The 25201-nt window shown below is 53.7% G+C and overlaps 4 protein-coding genes across 4 annotated transcripts, besides 1 other annotated feature; 1 reads left to right on the forward strand and 3 right to left on the reverse strand.

Moving 5' to 3' along the window:
- Positions 1–330: 330 nt before the first annotated feature.
- On the reverse strand, positions 331–7787 carry CORC01_11635 (alpha-1,3-glucan synthase; the record flags this gene model as incomplete). Its single annotated transcript, XM_022623258.1, has 5 exons — positions 331–3491; positions 3546–3787; positions 3852–6889; positions 6962–7222; positions 7284–7787. The coding sequence occupies 5 exons, from the start codon at positions 7785–7787 to the stop codon at positions 331–333; spliced, it is 7206 nt and encodes a 2401-aa protein (XP_022470246.1).
- Positions 7788–8184: 397 nt separating this feature from the next.
- CORC01_11636 (uncharacterized protein) lies at positions 8185–8520 on the forward strand (the record flags this gene model as incomplete). The annotated part of the gene is made up of 1 exon (XM_022623259.1): positions 8185–8520. One exon carries the CDS (start codon positions 8185–8187, stop codon positions 8518–8520), a length of 336 nt encoding a protein of 111 aa, XP_022470247.1.
- Positions 8521–19274: 10754 nt separating this feature from the next.
- On the reverse strand, positions 19275–20860 carry CORC01_11637 (methyltransferase domain-containing protein; the record flags this gene model as incomplete). The annotated part of the gene is made up of 4 exons (XM_022623260.1): positions 19275–19743; positions 19826–20036; positions 20171–20200; positions 20431–20860. The coding sequence occupies 4 exons, from the start codon at positions 20858–20860 to the stop codon at positions 19275–19277; spliced, it is 1140 nt and encodes a 379-aa protein (XP_022470248.1).
- A 572-nt stretch (positions 20861–21432) lies between these two features.
- On the reverse strand, positions 21433–21555 carry CORC01_11638 (uncharacterized protein; the record flags this gene model as incomplete). The annotated part of the gene is made up of 1 exon (XM_022623261.1): positions 21433–21555. The coding sequence occupies one exon, from the start codon at positions 21553–21555 to the stop codon at positions 21433–21435; it is 123 nt and encodes a 40-aa protein (XP_022470249.1).
- Positions 21556–25088: 3533 nt separating this feature from the next.
- Positions 25089–25157: a sequence feature (Short protein (CORC01_11639, OHE93082.1) was converted to a misc_feature.).
- Positions 25158–25201: the final 44 nt, after the last annotated feature.

Here is a 25201-nt window from a genome sequence, read left to right on the forward strand (position 1 = left end):
GTGACGGATGATCGGCAATCACGCGAGAGTCACAATTCTACACGTACGAGCCCAGCAATCGAATCAAGACCTCCCTGTTTGGCGAGGAGCTTGCAGTTTTCGGGAACGGATGTTTTTTGGGCCGCCTGCTCCAATATAGATTAGCAATGAACAGGGGGGGCTTGTCACGAATGGGATCACAGGATAGAGAGGTGCACGTGGGTGTAGGATAACAAGTCATTAACTCCATTAACATGGTAGTTTGGTCATTACTGAGGTTCATGTCTACTCAAGAAAAAAATGAACGAAAATTCTATCCTTATCTAACCTAAACATTTCATAGCCTTTTTTTTAAGGCTTGCTAACTTGCTCCTTTCTGAAGAACTTGAAGTAACCAATGCAGATAAACAGGTTGAGGAAAAGGACAACCCAGAACCAGGCGTTGGCAAAGGCAACGCCTAATCCTTCGCTGATATCAGGGAAAACAGGACCCGGACCGACGCTGTTAGGCGCAGTAGCGCGGGCAAGTATAGTAAAGATGGAACCCAGAACCTGAGCGGCGACACAGGCTGCGGCAACATGGACACGGGTAAGCGTCAGCATGAGAATCATACCAATACCCGCGCCCTGGAGACCGTCGAGGACGCCGAGCCACAGCCAGAGAACACGGCTGAGGACGGCACCGGCGACGGCGCTTCCGGCCCACGGCATCCAGAGACCGATGCGGGAAGTACCCCACCAGATCTGGGCCCAGCGCGGGGCGCCGAGACCGACGGCGAACATAGGGAACAACCAAGGGTGACTCTCGCTGGCCTTGGCCAGGCCCCAGAGGACCAGGGCCCAGATGAAGATGAAGAAGAAGAGGGCGAGGATGACCATGCTCCAGACGGGTACGTGCTGGGACGAGAAGAGGAATAACCAGTTGCGTCCGAAGAGGGTGCTGAGGAAGTAGTTTTGGATGCAGACGGCCATGAGGTACCAGGCAATGGTCTTGCGCTTCATGAGCGTCTTCCAGAGCTGGGGGATGGGGCCGGGGGTCTGGCGGTAAAAGTCGGGCAGGCCGAGGAAGAGGGTGGCGCCGATGGCCCAGAGGAGGATGGCCACGGGGAGGCAGACGGCCAGGAGGGCGGGCTTTCCGGCGAGCGTGGGCTTGGCGACGCTGTTGGCCTCGGCATCGGAGGCCAAGCTGCCCCAGGCCCAGAGGGCGAGGGTGTAGAGCTGGGTGAGGCCTTGGATGATGGCGAGGCGCTGGATCCACTTGGGGACGGTGGAACCGCCGTCGGTACCAAAGTTGAAGGCGAAGGCGAGGGACCCGGAGGAGGAGGCAAAGGCGTAGACGCCGGTGGCGGCGTTCTGGAGCCAGACCATGGTGTTGTTGTCGCCGGCGAAGGGGGAGCAGCCGAGGAGGAGGAAGGCGATGCCGTAGAGGGCGTACGGTGCCGAGAGCGGGTAGAGGAGAGGCATGGTGCGCGACAGGATATACCAGAAGACGGACGAGGCGAGGTAGATGGAGGCGACGATGTAAAGCTTGTCGGCGGTCTGGCCAACTTCACCGGTGAGCAGGGTCACCTGGTAGGAGTTGGTGGCGATGACCTGGTTGAGGGCCAAGAGCATGGCGTAGACCGGCCAATCGCCGACGCGGTACTGGAGCCACTTTCTGATGCCGGTGGGCGCGACGTAATCCTGGGGGAGGTCGAACTGTGCGTTGTACGAGCCGGGAGAGTCGGGGGGTGTCCTGTTGTCGTAGGCACCGGTCGCGTCGTCGGCGGCCATGCTGTTCATCAATCCGGAGCGTCTGGCGCGACCGCGCTCGAGAGGCAAGTTCAACTTGGAAGAGGACTTGTTCTTGAACATGCCCAGGCTCAATCTCGAGGCGTTGGGCGAAGAGTTTCTCGATCTGGACTGTCCTCTGGCCGATGACGGGGAAGCGGAGCGACCCAGCCTGGCGTCGAGGTACATGTCGAACCACTCCTTTTCACTCTTGATGAGGTAGTCCTCAATACAGAGCTCTGAGATGGAGTTGCCGGCGTTGAGAGCCTTGAGCTTCTCCTCAAAGTGCTCGTAGAATTCACCGTTGGAGTCAGTGAAGAAGGGATCGACCTGCTGGAGCTTGTAATCGTGTCTGTCACCCACAACATCTTCGACACTAAGCATGGAGGCTCTAGAAGAATTGTCTTGCTGCATGCCCAGGCCTCCAACCGGTGGCGGGAGAGGCAGAGTGTCGGCCATGGAGAAGCCAGAGACGGTGCGGCTGTGTGCCTGGTCCTGGCCTGGCTGTCCGGGAAGGGAGAAGTTACGGCTGTGGGTATCAGAGAAGTTGCGGCTGTGTGTGTCGGAAATGTTGCGACCATGTTGTTCGCGGCCGAACGGTCCAGGAGAGCCGGCGCGGGAGCCGTACGGTGAGTCAACGTAGGCGGGAGACGGCGACATGGAGGGGGATCCGGGGGTGCTGGTGTACATCATGGGAGTCTGCATGCCGGCGGGGGTAGTGCGGCCGGTTTGAAGGGTAGTGCCGTCGTCGTCGTAGTCGGATACCTGGCGCATCCACGCGGGGGAGCGGTCCACAAGCTCGACTTCGCCGCGGAGAGGCTCTGCGATGGAGCCTGGGCGGCGGGTCTTCTTGACGAGAACGTTGCCCTTCTTGAGACCCTTTTTGCCGTACTTTGCGTGCGCGCTGATGACGCCCTGCTGGAGCTTCTCGAGCTTCTCGAGCCACTCGGCGACGGGGAAACGCTGCTTGGCGGACCAGGCACGCATCATGGCTCTGGTCTTGGTGTCCGTGTCGAGGGCGTCCTTGATAGCGTGCTTAAACTGCTTGGTCAGATGGGCGGCCTTGGTCGACTCGACCGTGTACCACCAACCGGGCATTTGACCGAGACCACCGACGCGGGCACCAACACCCAGGGCTCCCTTTCTGCCAAACTCAACAGCGACCAAGCCAAATGGCTCGTCTCGGGAGGGAATCAGGGCAAACTCGGCACCGCTGAAGATGTAAGGCGGGAGAGCGGTGAATTCGGGCTTGGAGAAGACGCGTCCGGGGTAGAGTTCCATAAGCTTGGCGAGCTTGAGAGCCGCGAAGCGACCGTAGAGATCAATCATGGGGCCGATGGTGATGAGCTGAGCCTTGGGGTAGTTGTCGAGGACCCAGGGGAAGATATCGGCGATGAGATCGACACCCTTCTGCAGAGACCAACGTCCGACAAAGACAAACAGCTCGGCTTCGGGATCGACGTTGAGTCCGGCCCACTCCTGGGCCTGTCTTCTCAAGTCGCCACGGCCAGCTTCGTAGGTGGGGTCGACCTCGATCTTGGGCTGGTTCATAAAATCGTTCTTGTCCCAGTCGGCGGTATCGGTGGGATCAGGGTTAGGCAGTTGGCCGACCTTGGAGAGACCCCAGAAAATAGGGTAACGCGCGAACGAGCGATCACCATACTTGCGGGAGACACCAACGGCACCGAATCCGTTCTGGTGGACACGGAGGTAACTGGCACCGGCGTGGAGAAGATTGAAGACTAGAAATATGTCAGAGATTGGGGGTCAATCTACTGGGAGGGAGAATGTCTTACCTGAACCGTATTGAACGTATTTCTTGACAATTTCGAGATCCAAGTTGTAAGCCTTGCACACTTCCGCGCTCTCCTCGGGAGTACGCATGGGCCAGAGACCCTGGAATTCGGCGTTGTGAAGAGAAAGCGCGACGGGGATGGTCTTGGGCAACAAGTACAGAGGTGCGATGGAGCCGTGGTAATCGTTAATGTGATACATGTCGATGGGGAAACGGTTGCAAGTGTCGGCAATACATTGGTTCCTTCAAGGCTGGTTAGCAGACAGGTCATCCAAGGTAGTCAATGAGATCCCATGATAAAACTTACCAAGCAGAGTAGTAAATAGCAGACTCCAAGTCGTCCATGCGCGGGGGGTAGGGCTCAGACTTGGTCTGCTTCCTGAACACGGGCGCGTCGAGCAGAACATAGGTGATGTTGTCCACAACGTGATACTGCACCTTGATCTCGTACTCCTGGTCCATAATCTTGACGTACATGCTCGGCGCGGGCTGATCGATGGGGTACTCAATGTCGCCGACGCAGGGCACAACCCACACGAGGTCCTGGTGCTTGAGCGCCTTACCCATTAGCTGGGCCATGACACCCAAACCACCAATCTTGATCTTGAGGTTCCAGTCGTCAATGTTGTACTCCATGGTCGCGATCAGCACCCTCTTGCGCTTATTGCCGGCGGTGGCGGCGGCGGCGGCGGAGACAAGGTCGGTGGAGCTGCGCATGCTGAGGGGGATGGCACCGGCGGCACCCATGAAGACGTTGCGGGTCTTCTGGACCATCATGTTGAACTTGGACTTGTCGTGGACGCCGTGCTCGTTGAACTTGACCTTGTAGAAGGAGCGCTTGAAGGCCTGGACGGCGGCGAGGCCGGTGAGGAGGGGGATGATGAAGAGAAGCAGCCAGAGTAAGAACTGGATCCACATGTTGCCCTGAGGGATGAGCTGATACTGGAAGGTGGCATCGTTCAGGACGACCTTGTAGGCGACGTAAGGCTTGGGGGGGTGGCCGGTGATATTGACGGCGTTCTCGTACAATGACGAAGGAGGGAGACGCTCAACAACATTGTCGCCGTCGACGTCACCGTAGACGAAAGATTGGTCAGGCATCTTGTCTGGGTTCATGCCCCAGATGCTCATCTTGAAGTAGTTTGGCCACTCGTCCATGTAATGCCACGTCCACTCCGACGCGCTCTGGTGCTTCATGGTCTTGAGGAGACCGCTGTCGTAGCCGAACTGGTTGAACTTGCCCACGGCGAACATGTGCGGGATGCGACGGGGAATGTCGTAGTCGATGTCGCCGTGCACCTTGTACGCGCTGGAGCCGAGGAGCTTGCTGTAGTACTGGACAATAACGTGCTCGCCCTTCCATTCCTGGTCCTTGGTACCGTTCCAGGACTGCTTGACGACCTTGGTCGATGCCTCGTAGTTGGTCCAGTCACTCCAAGACGACTCAAAGTTGGTGGAGTAGCGGAACTTGCTGGCTCCGGCAGAGGTGTGCTTGATCGTGATTGTGCCGTCATCGGCCTTGGACAGAAGGTTGGTAGAGTAGTTGGCAGTGTGGGGGAAGACGATGGCGTTGTCCTGAGCGCCGATGCGGAAGAGGAAGCGGTCGGTGGCTGCGATGGTCGAGTTGCCGGTGGCAGCCGAGGCGTTGGTGACAATCACCTGGTGGACGCCGTGCTTCACGTTCAGCAGGTTAGCCTTCCACGAGAAGGATGAGGCGAGGGCGCCCGTCCACTCGGAAATCGTCTCGGAGATGTCATTGCACTTAATGGAGCTCTCGTCAATGGTGGGGACGCTGTTGTCGTCGGTGTGGGACTTGAAACTGATGGTGTCCTTCAAGCTGTTGCAGTCCATCTTGACCGAGAATTGAAGCTCAATAGGCACGGTGTTTGAGGGCTCGGTGGACTCGATGCGGGCGTCGTGGCCGGGGACGAACTTGGTGATGGCGATGGGGGGAACCTTGAAGTCGGCCTCGGGAACGTAGGCGCGGAACTCGAAAGGAGCCATGGTGATGTTCTTGAAGCAGCCGTTGAAGCCGGTGTTGCCGGCGTAGGAAAGCTTCACGGGCGAGTCCTCAAGCTTCGCCGTCTGGTGAGGGAAGAACAGGTTCTTGACCGTTGTTCCAGAGGTGAAGGGGGAGACAATGGCGTCACCCTCCTTGGAGCAGTCGAACGTGTACGTGGTGGTGACGTTTCTGTTGTGGTAGATGAACCAAATGGGGACGACGTTATCCCCGAGATTCTGAACACCAAGTTGGTAGCGCATAACACTGAAAAGACCAGTGACTGTGGCCATTCCAGAGTTACCAGGGTAGTAGAGCTCCTCGGTCTTGTTGGAAAGCTGCTCGAGCCACATGCCGTCCTGGAGAACGGGGTAGACGTTTCTCAAGTGGTACATGTGCTTCAGAATGTTTCTGATGGGGTGACTGGGGTCGCGATGGTCCCAAGAGACAGTGTCATCGCGGCATCCCTCGCGGGCCTTTGACAGAGGCATTTGGAAGTACAGGGTTGCCTTCATTGAGTAGCAACCGTGCTGTTGCCAGGCGGGGGCAGAGGCCATGGGTTGACGACCGAACATGTAATTCTGCGCAGTGTTGTCGAGGACGTAGTACGCCTGCTCCTCGCCCCACGTAAGCATGGGAATACCGGGCAGGTGAAGAGTCGTGACGAAAAGTCCCATGAGACTGCGCTCGTGGCCGACTTCGATGGCGGGCCACCGGAAGGTATCCTGGTTCATGGCACCGAACATGTGGCGGGGGTCGACCTTGCCGGTGTTCGCGTTGATCAAGTCGTTGGACCTGAGAACTTCGTTCCACGCCTCGACGAAATTACTGGGCACATCGTAGCCGGCGACACCAGTACCGTCCATACCTAGGAAAATAACCAAGAAACGGTAGAAGGAGTAGTGGAATGCGGCAGAGTCCAGAGCCTGGTGGCCCTCGTCACGCAGGAAGATGTCCATGTTCTTGGAACTCTCGGTCGTGATGTTGTAAGCCGTGTTGACGTCCTTGAACCACTGCTGGGGGGTTCTTCCGCGACCAATGTAGATGGATCCCATGGTGTTACCACCCGTAATCTCACCTGGCAAGAAGAAGTTCTTCTTGCCGAGATCGCGAGCGCACTCGCGAATCTTCTTGGAGAAGAGACCCTGAGCGTCAACCGTAACCTGCAGGGCTTTATCGAATCGGAATCCGTCGATATCCAGCTGCTGCATCAAAATGCACGAGAAATGCGCCAGCTTATCGTTCACGGCCGGTACCCATTCTCTCAATCTGTCTTGGACGGAAGCGAATTTGGTCAGTTGACGACGGTAATCGGGGTAAACGCCGAAAGCCTCAGTGTCACCAAACTGTTCACGGACACAGAGTCAGCCACAGATGTTCCTCAGCGATATTTGAAATCAGCCGGGTCGGAGACAAACCTGATCAAAGTCACCATTGTAGCAGCCGCCAAACATGTCGTAGATCTCCTGGGGAACTTCCCTGCCCTCCTCGAGGTAGAGACGGGGGAAATGCTCGCAAGTCTCGTTGTACTTGGTGGGGAACGTCCAGTCGAGGTATTGGCGATCAGTCTTGTAGATAACCTCCATTTCGTGAGGCTCGAAGGGCGCCGACGAGTTGAGATGATCCTTGTAGCCGATCAAGTCTCCCAAAGTGGCCATCGTATTATCGAAAACAATGTACTTGCGCGCATAGTTAGTCGCATGTTCATGCAGATACTTGCCCAGAATCATCAAAACTCACCATTCCACGGTTGTGGACCTCCTGGATGGCCGCTTGCCATTCTGTGAGGTTACCAAAGTGGAAATCCAGCAGGGTGTGATCCAACGGGGAGTAGGAGTCGTAGTTCCAGGGCGCGTTGATCAGCATCGATCCTCCAAAGTAGATTCCCTTGATGCCCATTCCTTGCAGGTAATCCAGTGTGTCGACCAGACCGGCAATATCACCACCCCATCTCAGCTGTGTGCCTGTGATATCTTGCTCGAGGACTGTTCCGTTGGCGCTGTCATTTTCCGGATCACCATTTACGAATCTGTCGAGCATGATTGTGTAAAACGGAAAGCGCCAGTTGTCTGGCGACGGTGTGAAGTCGTGATTGTCCCATTTTCCATCGTATAAAATGGGATCTGTCGCATCCTTATTTGTGTTGAGGTTGTAGTCGGCGTACTTTTCGTCGTATTTGAGACCATTAACATTATGCGACAAGACGCCCAGGAGTAGGAGCGTCTTTAGCCTTCCGAACCACATGTTGGGCGGTTTGGTGTGATGGAGGACGCCTTCGAGGTGCGTCCTCAAAGCGAGGGTGGGTAGGCGCTGGCTGAGATCAAGCAATGGAACACGCCAGAGATAAACAACAATACTAATCAGAAAAATGGTGACAAAAGTAAACAAGGTGTAACAGCATTCATGGACCGGCGGAAAGCGAGTGATGCCAGTTTGAGAGGGGGTCTGAACGAGAGACGAAAGGTGAGAGAGATGGTTGAGCGATAGTTTCCCTTTCCCACAAAATACACACACCAGCGAGAACGAGAGCTAGGCAGGAAATGCAGAGGCAACGTACGTCAGAGATGGGGAGGGGAGAAGGGACTACGGGATAGATGGACTTTACTATGGAGACGGAAATCTTTGAACAGCACAGCACTTGATGCTTGCTTGCCTCTTCTGGGCCTGTCCACGGTCCACGGGTGTGTGTGGTAGTGGTGGTAAGGGGTGGGAGGATACATGGAGAGAGGCTGACCAGACGAGCCAGACCCGCCCGGCTGCTGGGCATCGCCTCACGAAAAAGGGTCATCAGAATCCGTCATGCCCGCCGCCTGCGGAGCCTACCATTCTAGGATACGAGCTTGAAGTTTACTCCCGTCTGCATCATAGCGGTGACCTTGCGGTGGTGTCTTCGGCTTCGCAGGCAGGGTTGCGGAGGGTGGCCGATTGGATCCTAAGAATATGCTCACCAGGCCATGGGCCCGGCCTCCACGGGTGAGCTGGAGCCAGCAACGCAGATCTTCCCGGTCGGGAACTTGGAGGAGCCTTGGAGGAGTCTACCGCTACCTACCAAGACTTCCTAGAGGCTAGGAGGCACGGAGGGACGTTAGGGGTTCCTTTGTCCCACTCTCCGTCCATTGTTCGTTGGGTAGTTCGGACGGCGGCCCCTTTCGCGCGCGTGGATGTGCCGTGTATGTGGTCAACGACGGACGACGACCGTCCCGTCATCCTCTCCTTTACCATGTCCGTGGGCTGGGCTGGGCTGGGTTGGCAGGCAGGCAGGCAAAGAGTTGGGATACACTACAAGCGGAACTCGGGCCAAGCAAGGGTGGAGCCGCAGAGAGGGAAAAAAGTCGAACTTTGCAGGACTCCTGGCCGACATGGGTGTTTTACCGGGAACCCAATCGATCCTGGGATCCTTCAGGGATCATTTGGCTTGTGTCGGGCGTGTGTGTCCATGTCCCTCAGCCGCCGAGAGAAAGCTTCAGTGGCTTCAGCCTTTGACGAAGGTCGACTTTACTGGGCGCTAACAGACGTCTTCCAACAGTGGTCCTACGGGGTAATTCTAAAGCGTCAAGTGGGAAGCCGTTTATTCTGCATGTCTTGGGCGAGTGAGGAGGCTGGTTCGGCGGCGGCGAGCATGGCCCATTGAATGATTGCATTGCATTGCATATTTCCTCTCTCGTGTCAGCAACCCGCAAACCCGCAACATGTGATTCTGGCCAGTGGCCTTGGATAAAGCAAAAAAAAAAAAAAAAAAAAAAGGACCCCTTATTCTGCGTCCATGCGGCATGCGAGAAGCAGCATAGGCGAAGAAAAGGAAAAAGAATTTTCGGGAAGACTGGCGATAAGGAGCCAGCAGCTGCCAAGCGAGTCAGGAGATGGTCCCACCAGTTGCAGCACGGCCGCTGGCATGGGATGGGGATCATGGATGGGATGGGATGGGATGGGACGGACTGAGCGTGATGGTGTGGGCATGTTGTGCTCGGCCTGTCGAATTGTCGAATGTCGACGGTCAGAAAAGAAGTGGATAGAACAGCCATTTGATATCACGGCATTGGCTCAGATTCAACAGAGCCCTGCCGCGGCCCATTTGGTGGCGAAACGTTGTGGCTTGCTCTTTGCCCTTACTACAACGTATGTATCCATATCCGGACACCATTCCGCACTCTATTCACTGCAACGGCGCAACTCGGTTTGGTGACTTGGTCTGACAACCCCCATGTGGTTATCAGTCACCTTCCTTTTTCCATGGTCCGTCAAGCCATTATCACCATCACCAATCTCTATCTGTACTACCGGTATACCCTGTCTGTACTCTGTATCACACGCAGATATCAACCTGAAGTCCGCATGCGTATCTCTCTCTCTCTCTCTCTCTCACTCTCGCGCGCGCGCTCGTCAGTCTCCTGAGCTCCTCTCGCCGGCTTTCCAAAAGAGACCCTGGAGTCTGGTCACAGACAACGGCGCTGTGGTTCCCAGGAACTGCCCTGACCAGCTCGATGACAGGGCGGTTAGACTTTAGTGCGCAGATTAGCCAGAGCCTCTAGCGCACAGAGGCTGCGGATAGTGCACAGAGGAAGAGCCAACGGGCGGGTGTCAGTGTCTTGTTCCTCGTCTGATGTCTCGTATCCGTCCGAACAGCTGGGCAGACTCGCGTGGGAGTAAGCTGAAACTCAAACAGCGAGGTTGGGAAGAAGGCGAGAGGAGGAGCCGGTAAGAAGCTTGTCAACTTCTATATGTCTCTACCACATCCAATAAGACGAGCAGTTCTCGGTCAACAGTGGGGAACCAGGAGGCTTCGCTGGCAGGGCTATCGTGCTCGTGAGTAAGTTCTCGCCAAGTTGAACCAGAAGCTTGTTTGGTCACCCACCCCCCCTTTCTCCTCTACTCCAGGGTTGGTGGTGGTGCCGTCGGCATGACGCGGCTGTGCGAAGAAATACGGACCAGGGGAGTGGAGCGCCGGTTTTTTTTTTGTGCACTCGACACAGCCACGGACCTGCATATACGCCGCCGCCGTCATCATTGATCAAGCCCATTAATGCAGACTATTCAGGCTTATCCAGATTATCCAGACTATGCAACGACGGTTCGTAAGCCACCCGCCCGACCCTAGAAGCAAGCACACACTGTTCGAGTTTTTCCACCTCGCATGTCGTATCCCCTCTGACCTGTCTTATTCTTACATGGACAACACATGTATCCGTAGACACCATGAAGTGAGTCCTGATCGTGTAAAAGAATATTGGTGTATCGGCATGTCCATCGCGCGAGGAACCCCCACTGTCAGCCACCAAATTTGGAGAGAAGCCCGCACCCACCCCGCCCGCACGCCGCCGCACCGCACACGCGCGCATGTGTCTAGCGCGCCGCGCACGGTCACCCCCCCACCCGGCCCCCACCGCCCGGCCCCCCAACGCCCCCCGCCCGCCCCCGGCCCCGCGCGCCCCCCCCCCCCCTAGGCAAACACAACCACACTTGGATGCATCTCGGTGAGCCATCTGTCTCCCCAATCCCCCTCCCCGGCCAACCCGGAACGCACAGCAACGTGAGCCCATGAACCCATAAAGTGGCCAAAATGAGCCCGGATAAAGCGATTGCGACCGGGGGCAAAACAAAATACACGTTCACATTTTGGTTCCAGTTGATGGGAAAACGGCACCAACAGACATTTGCTAGCAGCTAATCGAGGTTCGAATCTCGTCATCAATTGCCCGAATCCGAGAGGCCGTCAAAGGGCGGTTGCACGACAGCACCACACCTCTGCTCAGCATCCAACCCCGATTCGTGTCCCCTGTGTTGATCGTTGCTATTAATACCTCTGTTATCGGTGACGGAACGGCAGGGAAGAGCGTTGCTTGTGTGATTCGAGGCGCCCGCCATTGGCTCGTTTACTATCTCTCACTCGTTGTGCCAACTTTCTTCGCGACGACTCAAGAATTGCCCGGGTCCTGTGGCTAAGTCAACTGTGCCCATTCTTTTTCTTCTCCTGTTTGTCACCCTCTTCCTCGTTTCTCTTGTGTGGCGTCACCCCTCGGCTTCCCACTATTGACGGAGCACAAGGACCGCCGCCGAGCAAAGTCTGACTGAATTCGAGACTTGACCTTGCAGTGCCTCGTGCCACACACCCCCCCTGGTCCCGGTGGGTTGGGAACCACAGCTCCCAGCCTCCAGGTTCAGGAAGCACTGGAGCCCGTGTGGCCCCTCGTGGCCTCGTTGCCCATGGGTTCGAAACCTCAGGACGGATCACGATCAATCTGACACAGCTCAACCCGTACGGTCGCGTAGGCGAAGTCGCAGAGCAAATTGATTGGAGTCGTGGAAAATATCTTCACACGTCGTTCCCCCAGAAACTTGACCCCTATTCTGTCTCCTTTTTTCAGAGTTTCCAACGGCTTTTTTCCTCCTTTGTCTTGCTTTGTCGGAGAGATTGTCCCCTTTGTCTCCCGAGTCCCCGCTGCCGCCCTGAGCAGAGCACAGAGCAAGGAGCTTGTGTGCTTGCCATGCTTCCCCGCTAAGAACGATATGGGCCCCGCGGTCACCGGAATGCCGCAGATCTCGATGCCCTAATTCTTAGTGTCGAGCGGATTGTCTCAACGAAAATTCGACGTTCAGCTCTCGCCTATTCGCTTGGAGGCAAAAATGACTAGTCCTCTCTCTGACTCTGACTCTGACCCTTTCTTTCTGTCTCTCTCTATCTTCCTCTCTCGCTTAGACTATCGCATCCAATATTTCGGTATCGAGTGGAAACGTCGCGATTGTCGATATGAATATTGCCAACAAAGCTTGCACTTGCAGATGCTCATTACCGTCTAAACTTCCGTAGTATTGCCCAATATTGTTGCTATTTTTGCAAAGAATTATTGGACCCAATCACCCGGGAGCGGCGGAAGCGCCCCGACCACCACTCTAATTGACCGTCCTCATTCCGTACGAAAGGGTATATCCTTCGGGACGGTGCCACCAGCAAGCAACTTGACAAGTCGTGTCATGGTCAAGCGAACTGACCTGCGATTCTGGGTGTCCCCCAAAGAGCCACGAGTCCACGACAGCCCAACCCGCCCTGCTAGACGCCGCCACCACCTTGGTTTCCCTCTCCTCGCCTCGGCTCTCTCTTGTCTTTGTTGAATGATGGATGGCAGTTGTTGCCTGGCAGAAAAAAGCGCCGATATCTTTTCGGAGCTACTGTCAAGCTACTTTTGGTCATCTCCACAACGGTTTCGCCCCGAATGCTAGGATAATCTACGGATACACTAGGAACAAACCTCCATCCACACCCGCCCGCCCACCAGGACACTATCGAGCAGCCGCTCCAAAAGAGACGTGACGTGGGTCTTCTTACTCAGGAGAACAAATCGAACCGGGGGGGGTCCGTCTTTTTGGGCTTACGGGACGTGGGATTGGGAGCCGCCATGCCTAACCTATCCATCCTCTCTAAAAAAGACCCGAACGTCGGACACTGACGCCAGCACTTTTCTAACTACGAATCGCCTAGCGGGGGCCCCGGAAGGATTTTCTACTTTCTGCCTTCTGCGACGGCGGCGGCGGTCATCTTTCATGGTATCCAGATACCTACGTAACTTCATTCGTCTCCCCTGGGCCCTATCTATCTGTCTTTCATGCCAGAAAAGATCCGTGCCATCGCGCAGCCTTGCGGCCGTGGACCGCGCGCGCGCAAGTCCCAACGCCAGCGTCCGCGCAAGCGACGGCGGCTTAGCGTCCACAATGGGCTGAATTACAACTTTCCATTGACGGGGTGCGAGTCGTTCCCGAGCCCAAACGGGATGACAAGTACCGGTATTTCGTGGCCTCGCGGGCCAAAGGTGAAAACTTGCAATGAAAAGCTCCAGCTCGGTATTGTTTTATTGATTGCTTTCCGGTGAGCGTAGAGATAAAGTGCCTTCAATCGATTTATTCCAATCTTTCCTCCCTGTTCCGTGTCGTGTGCCGGGGGCCCGGTGCTACGCTGCGGCGTGTTGCGGCTCCTTGGCACTCTATGAATCTATTGACGTTGCCTCTTTGAGCCTTTTCGGTTCGAGGGTCGCAATTCCGCCATGTCGCAATCGAGGAGCAACGAGCCCTTTTCGGTTTTATCTCCCCGCTCCCCTCTGCTGCGACTCGCGAGGTATCTGCTGCGAAATTTCGCGCGCCGCTGCAACCCTGCAGGGTGTGATGCTGCTTCGGGCGGCTAAGCGGGCGGGCGTTACAGTACCAATACCCTTATCTTCATCCAGCAGCATGTGTGTACATAGTGTGCCGCCGTGAGCATGTGTATGTGTGTGTGCGTGTTTGTGATGTGGCCACGAGGTTGGCCAAACCAGTGTCACAGTGAGACCAGAGGGCTGGGAGTGGGAGCTGACTCACCGCCCAACCCATGGAATATCAACTGAGACCACGGGTTAGACTGCCGTTCGCTTGTGTACCATATGCATATACGAAGAAATTAGCTTCCTCAAGAGGCGCGACTCCGACGAGCCAAATCAGCCCAGCGACAATGCGGCCAACCACGATTCATTTGTTCTTGCTGGTTGCTCTGGCTGGTCAATCTGCCAGGCCAGCACACCAGCAAGCCGTTGAACGATACGAAGGCGACTGGACTGTCTGGACAGCCCCCCCGCGAGCCATGGACGAGATTAGGATGCCGATGAACCGTGGGTTGCGCGGGGTGGCCTGTCAACGTTTGTCAAAAGGGCTTCCTTCGAGGTGCTCATTGAAACTCTGATTTCTAAACCTTACCGTTCCCAGGACTAACGTGTGACGTGAATGGCACACACTGCGTCGGGTAGGTCGGAGCCGTGATGACGAGCTGAACCGAAGAATTCATCCTTTCGAGAGAAGTCTCTAATGTCGCCAGCCGGCAGACAAACGCTCCAAGTACTCGTGATACTTGGCATTCTCTTCGTCTCTTTTCTCTTGTCTGGGGCGGCTTTCTTCTCATAATGTTAGCTCCCCATTTGGGCACTAAGTTTTCCTCGTATTAAATGAGCTGCCTCGGGAAGTGAAGATCATCTGCACTCTAAGACGGCGAACCCTATTGGAGGGGACTGCCTTGTCGACGACTCCAGACCACCCCGCCCTTGAAAGTCTGGGGATGATGGTTTACTCATTGTTTGCCGGCCCACCCGGGATTGTTTCCACCTTGCTTTACGCTTGCTGTCCCTATGAGGAGTGCCATGAGACGAACACGCGAGGATGGCAAACCTTTTGTTCATTTTGAGCTTTAATCAAAGTCTAAAGCAATATAGGTTCAAGTCAAACTGGCGACCGGTCAAATCTGCTACTCAGTAAAATTGAGATGAGCACCTTGGATCAGAAATACTCTTAAATGATTACAGCCGGTCAATGGCTACAGACAAAGTGATACGAGAGCCTCTCTTCTCTACCTACGTACGTACCTACCCTTACACGTAGTACATAGGAATTTTGCAAACATGTTTGCAGTATTTCGTGGAATCAAACGAACAAACTCAGATGTCGAAAGTTAATCGGACTACGCCAGTTCAAGAAGCAGGATCCTAACCCTGGGGGATCGGTGACGTGTCACTCAATGCAACCATGAGTACTGGCGCACAGATGAACCGTTGCAATGTCTCAATGGGTACCCCCGAGTTAGCCCAACCTGTGGAAGGGACCTTCTACGATGCAACCAGTTGAGCGTGGCGTTTGTCTGAGCGCGAGGACAGGATAATCTGCTGAGAAAACTCGGCGCGGGAAGATGCAGTCCAGTCCGTTGCTCAATGCCCTAACCAGAACATACTAGCGTCTTCCCACCCAGCTTGTATCAGTCTCACTGTGAGCAAGATATCAGAAGTGTGGGTGAGTGTGGAGTTTGAAAACCCTCTTCACATCTTGTGACACCCTCATCGATATGATCCACCTGATCTCATGATGTCAGCCACAACCAATTCTCGGCAACTCTGGGCGTCTGACATGTGCCCCTCATACCACGTTGGCTGCCATCATGGCTTCAGAGTGAGTCAGTAGAGCACACAATGGTTTCACAATATGGCTTTGAAAATCAGATTTTGGCGCATTTCATACTGATGTTGGAGAGCGTACCACAGCGGTCCAGACTGTCTGCCTAATACGCAGAATAAGTTTATGGGTTTTGGGTTTCCCAACCCATCTTAGTCATATGGATCTGGCAGGCACTTGGTTCAAGGTTGTCCGGTTTCTGGTCAGCAATATGAGCCAGATTCAAGTTGCTGCATGCATCTTTGATCTGGAGACCGCACTAGGGTTGAGTAAGCCGTATGGGCCTTGAGAAAGATATTTAGGCAGATGCACATCGAGTACCTCATAATCAGAAAGTGAAGTAAAACCACGGCCATATCTGATGCAAGTTTGTAACATCATGCATCTCTTCTCTGACGATGTAATTTGGTTCTTCAAGGCTTTCTCATGAATCACAACTCCAATAGCGTACAGGGAACTCAAGTCTTTTTCCTCGTACCTTACGCTCAGCCGTTTCTAGAAACTTGATTATCCTCCAGGTCACTAAATGTAGTACGTCTGATTAGGACAAATTCGTCAACAGGTCCGACGGAGACTTGTTGGCATTGAATGCTCAGCAAGTGCTTATTCAGAGCTCAGTCCCTCTTTCGCTTTTACTCTAATGAATCTAGACTAGGCTATCCGTACGATTTGACCAGACACGGGGCAGATGCGAGGCAGCGCAATCAACATGAAGGTAGTTGTCCGCCAGATCTCCATCCAACAGTGGCTCCCGTCAACCGATTAGTACCCGCAATCTGTTGCCCCTTTACATGTGTGTGCATTGACTCGGGAAAAAAATCGCGAACAATCCATGACTCGTCCATTCAGCAAAGCGCTCCATATCTCGCGATATCTCAGGGGGCGGCTTCTATTACCCAAAGTCTGAAGTATATAGTTCCGGAACTTTAATGAAGCTTGGGCTCTATTGCGTCCTTTGCGAACATCTGGTCTGCTTGCATGCTGTGCCGTCAAGGGGCTTTGCAGGATCCACCAGGAGAGGCTTTTGATAATAGAGCAAGAGCCTACCTAGTGAAAGATGGGGGCGATCAGAGTGTATCTGTATTTTTTCCGGATGGTTAATCTCAACCCGACGACACTAGTCTCGGATTGATGAGAGCCATCGTCAGTCGATTCATGAATGACCGAGAACTAGAGGTCTGGGTCTCTGGTATACTGCTACGGGTAGGCTGAAAGGAGTATTTGAATTAGATCTGCAAAATAACGGGATTATCCAAATCCCTTTTTGGTTAGGGAGCATATGCTATTGTCTTCATGAATTAAAACCGTTGCAAAAGGACAGGTAGCTCTATAATATTTATTCTCTTTGTTGAAATGGCAACTAGACGTTCCGCCCAAGTTGCTCCCGCCTGCGTTGAACATGGGTCACAAGTCAATACAGTCATGTCACTTCGTCGAACTAGTAATTGCAGTTGCAAAGAGGTCGTAGACGTAAGGATCTTGCTGTTCAGACCGTAGCAAATATACTATCAAAACTCAATCTGTTGACTCCGTTCTGACATTAATAGTCTAAATCATTAGGTGATTTGATGACATGGCGTTTTTGGAAAGAGAAAAAGCCTCAGGAACGAGGCGGTTCACATAGGGAATTTTCAGATGGATTATGAGAAATTGTGACAGAATTTATAGCTCTGTGTTCTTATGATTTGTAACATAGGAACTAGATTCTGGTATTAGGCCGAATCGTATCAGCTGACTAGGCATATCTTGTAGTAGGTATCTCAACAGAGTGAAGCTATTGTGTCATGCTAATGACTTCAAGCCGCAAAGAGCTTATGGATCGCAATATCTGTGCCTCAAGATAGAGCTCATAGCAAGGGGCATGTCAAGTGAGTTTATAGTAGATTTTATGGCAAGACAAACCCAAATCTAGGTCTAATGTGCGAGGTGGCCACGTGGAAAGTCAGCTGGCAGACAGACCGCTGCAATATCTGCTGATACCCAGGGGGCCTGACGAAAATCTTTCTCGACTTCAGGCAGGGACGCAGGGACAAATGGAGCATTCCAATCGTTTCGTCCGTCCTATCTCGGCGATTTTGATTGGTATTTATCTGGCTCCGACCAGGCAAACTTTTCTTAGCTTTCCACCTCCTTCCGAAACCGTGCAAGTTATGCAATCCAACTCAGTCTCAGGCTCTCAGCCTTCCTAAACCGTCTTGGGCCAACTGCATAGAACCCAACCCGATGCTTGTAGATCGCGTGGGTTCTGTGCTATTCTGTAATACAAGAGGTAAAGAGCTATTGCGAAGAGTGAAAAAAAAAAAAACTGACCTGGCCCTAGCCATCCGATTTCACAAGTACTAACAGCAGGCTAACTGGAACTTGGAAACTAGCAATATTATTTAACAAGTTTCAACATATATAATTGTCAAATCAGCAAATTCTACGCCCACTCAGTATAAAAAAGCTGTGTCAAATACTTTAGCTGTCAAATACTTGATGAAGCTACATGTACCTAGGAGGTGTAGTAGCCCACTATCGATCAAAATGACAAATAACCCCAGTTTCTACTGAAATAACAGGTTCAAGATGATCCAATAGTGGTCCAGGAACTCACATATTGATTACAGGGAGCCAAACTGAGCTTTTGATCAATCATGGTCTGGCTGGCGATGGCCCCAGCCTGTCCAGCTCATAGTTAATCAAAAGACTCGGGAAAGCATGACAATGTTTAAGCTACTCTGCTAGTACACACTATGAAAAGAAACGTACATGTATTAACAGACATGTGTTACTGTCTGGATCCCTATGTATGTTTCATGAAGTAAGTACCTTACCTAGTCAACCACATCGCAACTACCTCGTTCAAATTCGCAAGGAAGCAGCCCTGTCCGCATATCTGAAAAACCAAAAACAGCGGCCCGGTATGGTTTTCTGACCGACAGAAAACGAATTACAAATGCCGGCCAAGGACACAAAGGGTTAGACGACTACCCTATGAAAAGCTAGCAGGGTTATGACTGCACTCATTACGCATAGGAGACATGCACTGCGTAATCGCCAACATAAATACTTATAGTGCTTACAACCTATGTACGTCGTCATGCTTTTGCGATATGACCTGTGGGCCCATTCCTTCGACCCGTCGCATTATTGACCCATTGCACGCACTCTTCAAGATAGGCCGGAGAAGACAAGGAGAGAGATATTCCCTCGGAGATGAGACACATGTAGTTGTCCTCTGATATGGATATACCATCACCGCTCCATTTGTCCAACACTCGAGGGGTTTCTCATCAAACCCTTGTATACGAACTTCTCCAAAGTATCGGGATGAACCGGTAAGATAAGTGCCCAACCCTCAGAAAAACTGATATAGTTAATAAGATCGCCATGGTCTTCATGATCTCATGACCTCTTGAAGCACAAAGTCAACAAAAAACTCCGCCATCGCCCGCTGCAGCCCGAATGTGATCATGGCATGCCAAAGCCGAAGCTACCTCCCGCCGTCCGTAGACCCCAAAGCCCATCGGAAGACCCCCAAACCGATGCAGTGCCGTTGTTGTCATGATGATAACGATAATGATGCCAGCCCGCCAGCCGGACCCCTTTGATGCAATGCCCCAGATACACCAAAGCACGTACAATGTGGGAAAAGGAAGCGTCCAGTCCCGGGAAAATCAAAAACATAAATCTAGAAAACCCTGCATCGCCTTTGCCGGTATGCGGTGATGTGATTCGTACTCGTCGCCTCGCTCGTTTCGTGTCGTCGAACGTTTTAATTCGTGATGTTGCTACTCATGGCTTCGGCGCGTCGAGCGGTTTCCTTCCGAATACTGTCCTGTGGTTGAGATAGGAATGGAAGTCCCTTTCCTTGACGTGCGACCGGACGTCCAGTAAGAACATTTCGATCTGTATCTCGGTCCACCCAAGGGCTCTGAAAGGTCGTGTCGCCAGACCTTTGAGGCCTTCCAAGATCGTCTCCCGCATCAATATTCCACACTCGCGCAGCTCAGGCCTTGCTGGCCAGTCGCCGATGGGACATTTCCTCCTGTCCTCTTCCACATTCTCAAACCCAGCAGCTCGCATCTCATCAGCGGCGGCGCGGATGCCATGCATTTCTGATCCGAGTACCCTTAACCCTGAGTCCAAGTACTGCGTGAAGACTCGGAAACCGTAGCCGTCTCCCTCCGGGCAGGACTGGTCGTCGCACAAGGGAAAGAACTCAAGCTCCTGTATTTCGAACCAACCGCCAGGTTTGAGGTGCCTGCCGGATGATTAGTCTCCTGTCCAGCGGCAACATGATTCACCATTCGCGAAGAGTCTGTGACATAAGATGAGTTGGTTACCTGTAAGCCCTTTGCATGAGATCTGTGCGGTCGCGAATGGAATGCAGGGTATGTCGCAGATGGATGAAATCGAAGTACTCTTCTTCCAAATCCCATCCGTTTTCGTGTTCAATATCGTCAACCATGAAATGGCAGTTAGGAGGGACTTCGCTTGGCTGAATCGGAGATAAATCGATGCCGAGGAACGTAGAGTTGGGATGCATGTCGGCGACTACGAGGAATACAGGTCAGTTTTACCGCATATCATGAACAGAGTGATATTGGAAAGGGCAGAAAGAAGACTCGTGTGATGAACGGAAGATAGTTGACAAGTTGGAGACAGCGTCCTGGTGACTTGGAACTTACGTTCGATAGGCCAGTGGCCGGGACCGGTACCTGCAAAGAATAATGTTAACCACATGCGATTCATTGCCTTTTTTAACGAGTAAACAGGCGGCTAGGTGGTGACGTCGCAGGACTCGCATGTCGCTCTTCGCAACGACGATGCACCATAAACCATGCTGTGATGTTTCTTGCGCGTAGACATTCCGTGGCGGTAGGCATTCACCACGATAATCTCAAGTACGTCACCACCACCTTGCCTCACATAAAAAGCTCTCACATACCCAAATCCAGGATTTCGGCACCTCTTGCCATCAAGTCGTCGACAGGGGAAAAGAAGTACCTCCCACTAAGCTCTATGCTGATAATGTGCTTCATCTCGTCGCGATCTTGTTCCGTGGCATCATTGGGAAATGCGTAACGTCCAGCGCGATAGGCGTGATATCTTAGACGGTTCTCGTACATGTGCTCTCTCACACTGTCGGTCAAGCTTTCGGTATCGTACTCGTCCCCATTATGAGAACCGACAGTGATGGCTGTGTCGGTGGAACCGGGTGGTGACATGACGGCCGGGCCTGAGCCTGCCGGAGAAGGGGGGCCGCCGAGTTTGAGCCGCTTTCCGGGCGGTTCTTGGTCCGAGTGCGGGCCACGGGCTGACTTTACCAAGAGGTCTCTCAGTTGTTCTTCGCGGAATGAATTTGGCGGCGAATTCATTGTGGACTAGAATTACTTTCGTGGTGCGGGTTGCAACCAACAGACGCCTGTCGAGTCGACGTTCTGAAGCCAAGCGCAAAATAGTTCGACTGCCGTTGGGCGTGGAGAAAGTTCCTTGGCGACGACGCTCAACTTGGCGGCACGTTGACAGCGATGCAAAATGGCAATGCAAAGCGGCAATGCAAAGCGATCCAAACCTTGCTTTCTCAGTGTCGGAGTGCTTCCCAGGGATGGAAAATAACAGTCATGGACCCATTCACCGAGACCAAAATGCCAGCGATGACGTCCCTGATTGGTAGCAAGACTTTTCTGTTCTCAACCGTCAGATCAGAAAAGTCCCGAAGCAGCGTGGGGAGCAGTCGAGCCGCTTGTGGATAGAAAGATAGTCTGGATAGGGACGATGTTGGACGAAAACGTCAACCTATCTGGAGGTGTTGGAGCGGGGAGGCGACAACAAATGATGGGAAAGCAAGCTTTGCGCTGCTTGTCTTGGAGAAGAGAAGGAGGGAAAAAAGGATAAAAAAAACTACTGGAGCGGAGGACAAGGAGGGACCCGAGACAATGGGACAGGGTTATTTGGGGGTGGTGTGCGTGCGCTTTGTTCGGGACGAGATAAGTTGAGGACGCGAGCAGCGAGGAGAAAAATGGAAGGGGATCAGGGTTCGATTCAACAGTCTGCTCGGAAATTCTGGCATGTCTTGCGAAGGGACTGGCCTGGTGTGAAGGAAGAAAGGGTATGGTGGTTTGGATGGCTCGGCATCGACTTTGACACGACCCGTGAAGTTGCCTCAGAAGTGAATGGCTTCCAAAAACGGGGGAAACGAGAAGGGGGTCGTCCCATAGACTATTAAAGTCGACGAGGTACGTACCAACAAGGTAGCTGAAGCAGCCGGGTACCAGAGGATGCGGCGGATGGCGGACGGGCTGAGATGGTGTTTGTGGATGACCTTTTGCTATCAGGGGTGTGGTGATCAGGCTTCGTGTGGGCTATGTAACCTGCGACCTGTCTAGCAAACTTCGACCATCGACTAGCGCCCGTCTAGAAGAGCGGTGTTCGGTCTGACGCGACAGGACTTTGTGTTCTCGGCCGTCAACGTCGCTAGGGTGTGAACCACGACGATTCGACGAAGCAGAATGTGGTGAGATCGGCTTGTTCGCCGATTGCCCTGTGCGGGGGAAGAGGTTGTCGACCCTGGCAGGTATCTCGAATCCTTTTGACAGGTGATCGGTGACTTGACGAAACCCCCGGCAGATGAAGACCGAGCAAGACTGGGAGAGCGGTCGGGGGGATAAAATGCAGAGAAATCCTGGGCTGCTTGACGATGACGTGGATAATCTCGAGGGCCCGACAGTATGGCAACGTTGAGCAAAGAGATGGTGGAAACAAGAGGTGAAAAGGGAGCGATTAAGTATGTGTTTGGTGTCAGTGGTCCAAAGGCAAGGGACAGTGAGAGGCAGGCAGCAGAATGTAGTGTAGGCTGGAGGAGGCATGGATGGACGAGTATCCGTAATCACGTAGTGTATCCGTAGGGACGACTGGCAAGGTCCAGGTCTTGCTGCTCCGCGTCCCTGCACGGGTCGCTGTACATTGTAGCCCTCTCAGGAAGTATGGAGGTGAACCAGCGTGCACTAAGGCAGGGAAGGAAAGGTACATGACAGTCCAGGGAATGTACATTGCTTCGCCCAGGTACAAGTGGCACTTGCGCTCTGCTTCGATACTTCAAATGCTACGGATCCAGCAAGGCTTGGATGACTTACGTGCAGGGGCGGGTAATGCGTTCCCGCTTGATACCCAGGCAGTGGTTCTCTGCAGTCCAGGATGGCAGGTAATACCTTACGAGTGCACGGAAATGGCTATCATCTTTGATAATTTCACCGGTTGATGGCGATGATGACGAAGATGGAAATGAGAGGCAATTCATGGAGTGCAACCTGTCCTCAGCGATATTTGGCACCAAGCGAGCGCATCATGCTTACTGCGCAGAGAGACGAGTCTCGACAGCATTAGTGAGTTAGCCATAGGCACGACGCCTAGAATCTGGTTAGCCCCTTCAGCCGCCTATAATTCCTCGAGTGTGCCCAACGCCCATCTGTCGGCCCCTGGGGCCTGGTCCGCCTGGAGATGTACCTCCCGTTCAGATAGGACGGGCAGGGTACAACAGACCTGACCACTGTCAGTGGGGTGGCTGCGCACATCAGTGGTGCGGGCAGCGGGAGAGGGTAAGGGCATCGGCGTCGGAGAGGAGGGGAAGGAATCCTTCAAAACAAGCTGTCGGGTCAGACCTCAAGACGTGGGGACCCGGGAATGAGGAACGAAGGCGCCATGATGGACCTGTGATTGGCTCAGGTCAGGGATTTGGGGGTGAAGCACGTCTGTTTTGCACCAAAATTGGCATCACCCTGCCTTTGCGTTGCGTATTCGTAGGTAGCACAAGCACAGCGCATACATACACAAGAATACCTACAGCGGTGGGACAGACAGGAGGTACGGCGGAGCAGCAACCAACGTGGCCCCATGTGGTAGAGCACATCTTGCCTCTTCCGTCACAACATCAGCTCATCGAATCTCTATACGAAGACGCTTCACAGCGGTTCTCTTGTCCGCTTGCTCGTGCAGCGCGGGATGGAATGGAAACGGCAAGGCCAAGTGAAAGGCGAAAAGATTGAACGTGGTGAGGGGAGCAAGTGAAAAGGGTTCAAGAGAGGGGACAGAGGGGGGCATTACACAGTCAGGGAGTGGGATTCGGTGAGGTCGTAGCTGAAGTGGATGGATGTAAGGCGGGCTCAGGTCAAGGTGAAGTGACTTTTCGTGACAGGTACTACCCCAAAGAGTCGAGACAACGCCGGCTAGCTCTTACTATGGTAAGCTATGAAGATCGAACAAGACGGGGGGTTTATCGCGAGCACTCCTCGTTCATATGAGGCCGCCGGATTGCGGTTCTGAGAAACAATTCAATGTGCTGGTGCGCTGGCAGACGTGGCTTGCCTTAGGGCTGCGACCATGGCCGCGGTGCCGTGGTGCCATGATGATAGATGGGCGAGTCAGGAGCTGCCAAAACCCTCGATAGGACGCGCGATGATGTGCGCAGTAGATTCCTTTTCGAACGGGGAGCGCATGCTGTATCTGACCGGTAGCCGTCACCGGGTGGAGATATCCATTGCGGCCGCGATGATCTGTACAGAGTAGGTATCCGTTCTCTTGTTGGCATGCGGAAGTGAGCCAACTTACCAAGGCGATGCGTGCGTAATGGGCGGACCGTCTACGTGATGGCAGAATGGAGACTGGACATGAACCTGCATGTGTAGCAACGGGAAAGAGGAGACACAATAAGACTCTGAGCAGCACATGACTAGGCGTGGCCAGTCGAGATGCCAATGAAGGCCTAGATGTTCTGTACTGAAGAGGGGCAACTGGAGCTGTTGATGGGGAACTCTCCTGCGGACGTCCATCGACCTGCTTGCCAGGCGGACTATCGTTGGAAGCATGTCCTTCAAGATGCGTGCAATGAGGACCCAGTACCTTAGTCCAGGACCGCTACTCAGGGCCGCACATAGCGACCTGTGGATATTACTTACCTTGCTGTATAAGTGCTCGCCGACCCAACGGGGTGGGAGCATGATTCATCCAGTAGCGGCACTCCACAGCGCACAGCACAGTAAAGCACAGCACAGCAGAAGCAAAGCAAGTGCCCTGCCCTGCCCTGCCCGCCTCGCCTGCGCTCTACATGTAGCTGCAATGGGAGCTGCGGGTGGGAGGAGTTTCCTTGACCTGGAACCGGCCGCCTGCCTCCGTCACATGGATCTGGGCAGGCAAGGCAAAGGCAAGGCGAAGTACCTGTGGGTGTCGAGTTACATCGACCACCCGCACTCCTAGTTCCCCCGTGTCCCTTCAGGCTTCGGCAAGGTATTCAGTCACTCATCCCCCCTGGCTCGGACGTTTCCATGGGAGTGTACAGGGTATGCTTATCTAATCCACTTCTCTCTCCACCTGTGCTGGACGGGTACAAGGTCATTTTCAAAGCCCGGAATCTGGCAGGGCCCTCAAGACGAATCGAGGATTTTCGCAGGGACATCAAAGTTAACGGAGAGTTCCGTGATAATCGACATGATCAGCATCTCTTCTCTACCACTCGCCTAGCTCGTCCATCGCCTGTCAGCCCCTTCACGTCGGGCCAGGTCTTGGCCTTCGTCCACTACGACATATCATTCGACATCGAGGCAGGTTTAGATGGAGCCACGAAGGATCAAGACCTCGTCCGTGAACTCTAATCTGTCTCGTTCCAAACTGCTGGGATGAAGCGCCATCAACCTGCAACAGGTGGCGGGTAACACAATCAAACA

Source organism: Colletotrichum orchidophilum (assembly GCF_001831195.1).
Source record: "Colletotrichum orchidophilum strain IMI 309357 chromosome Unknown Scaffold_129.1, whole genome shotgun sequence".
Classification (NCBI taxonomy): Eukaryota; Fungi; Ascomycota; class Sordariomycetes; order Glomerellales; family Glomerellaceae; genus Colletotrichum; species Colletotrichum orchidophilum.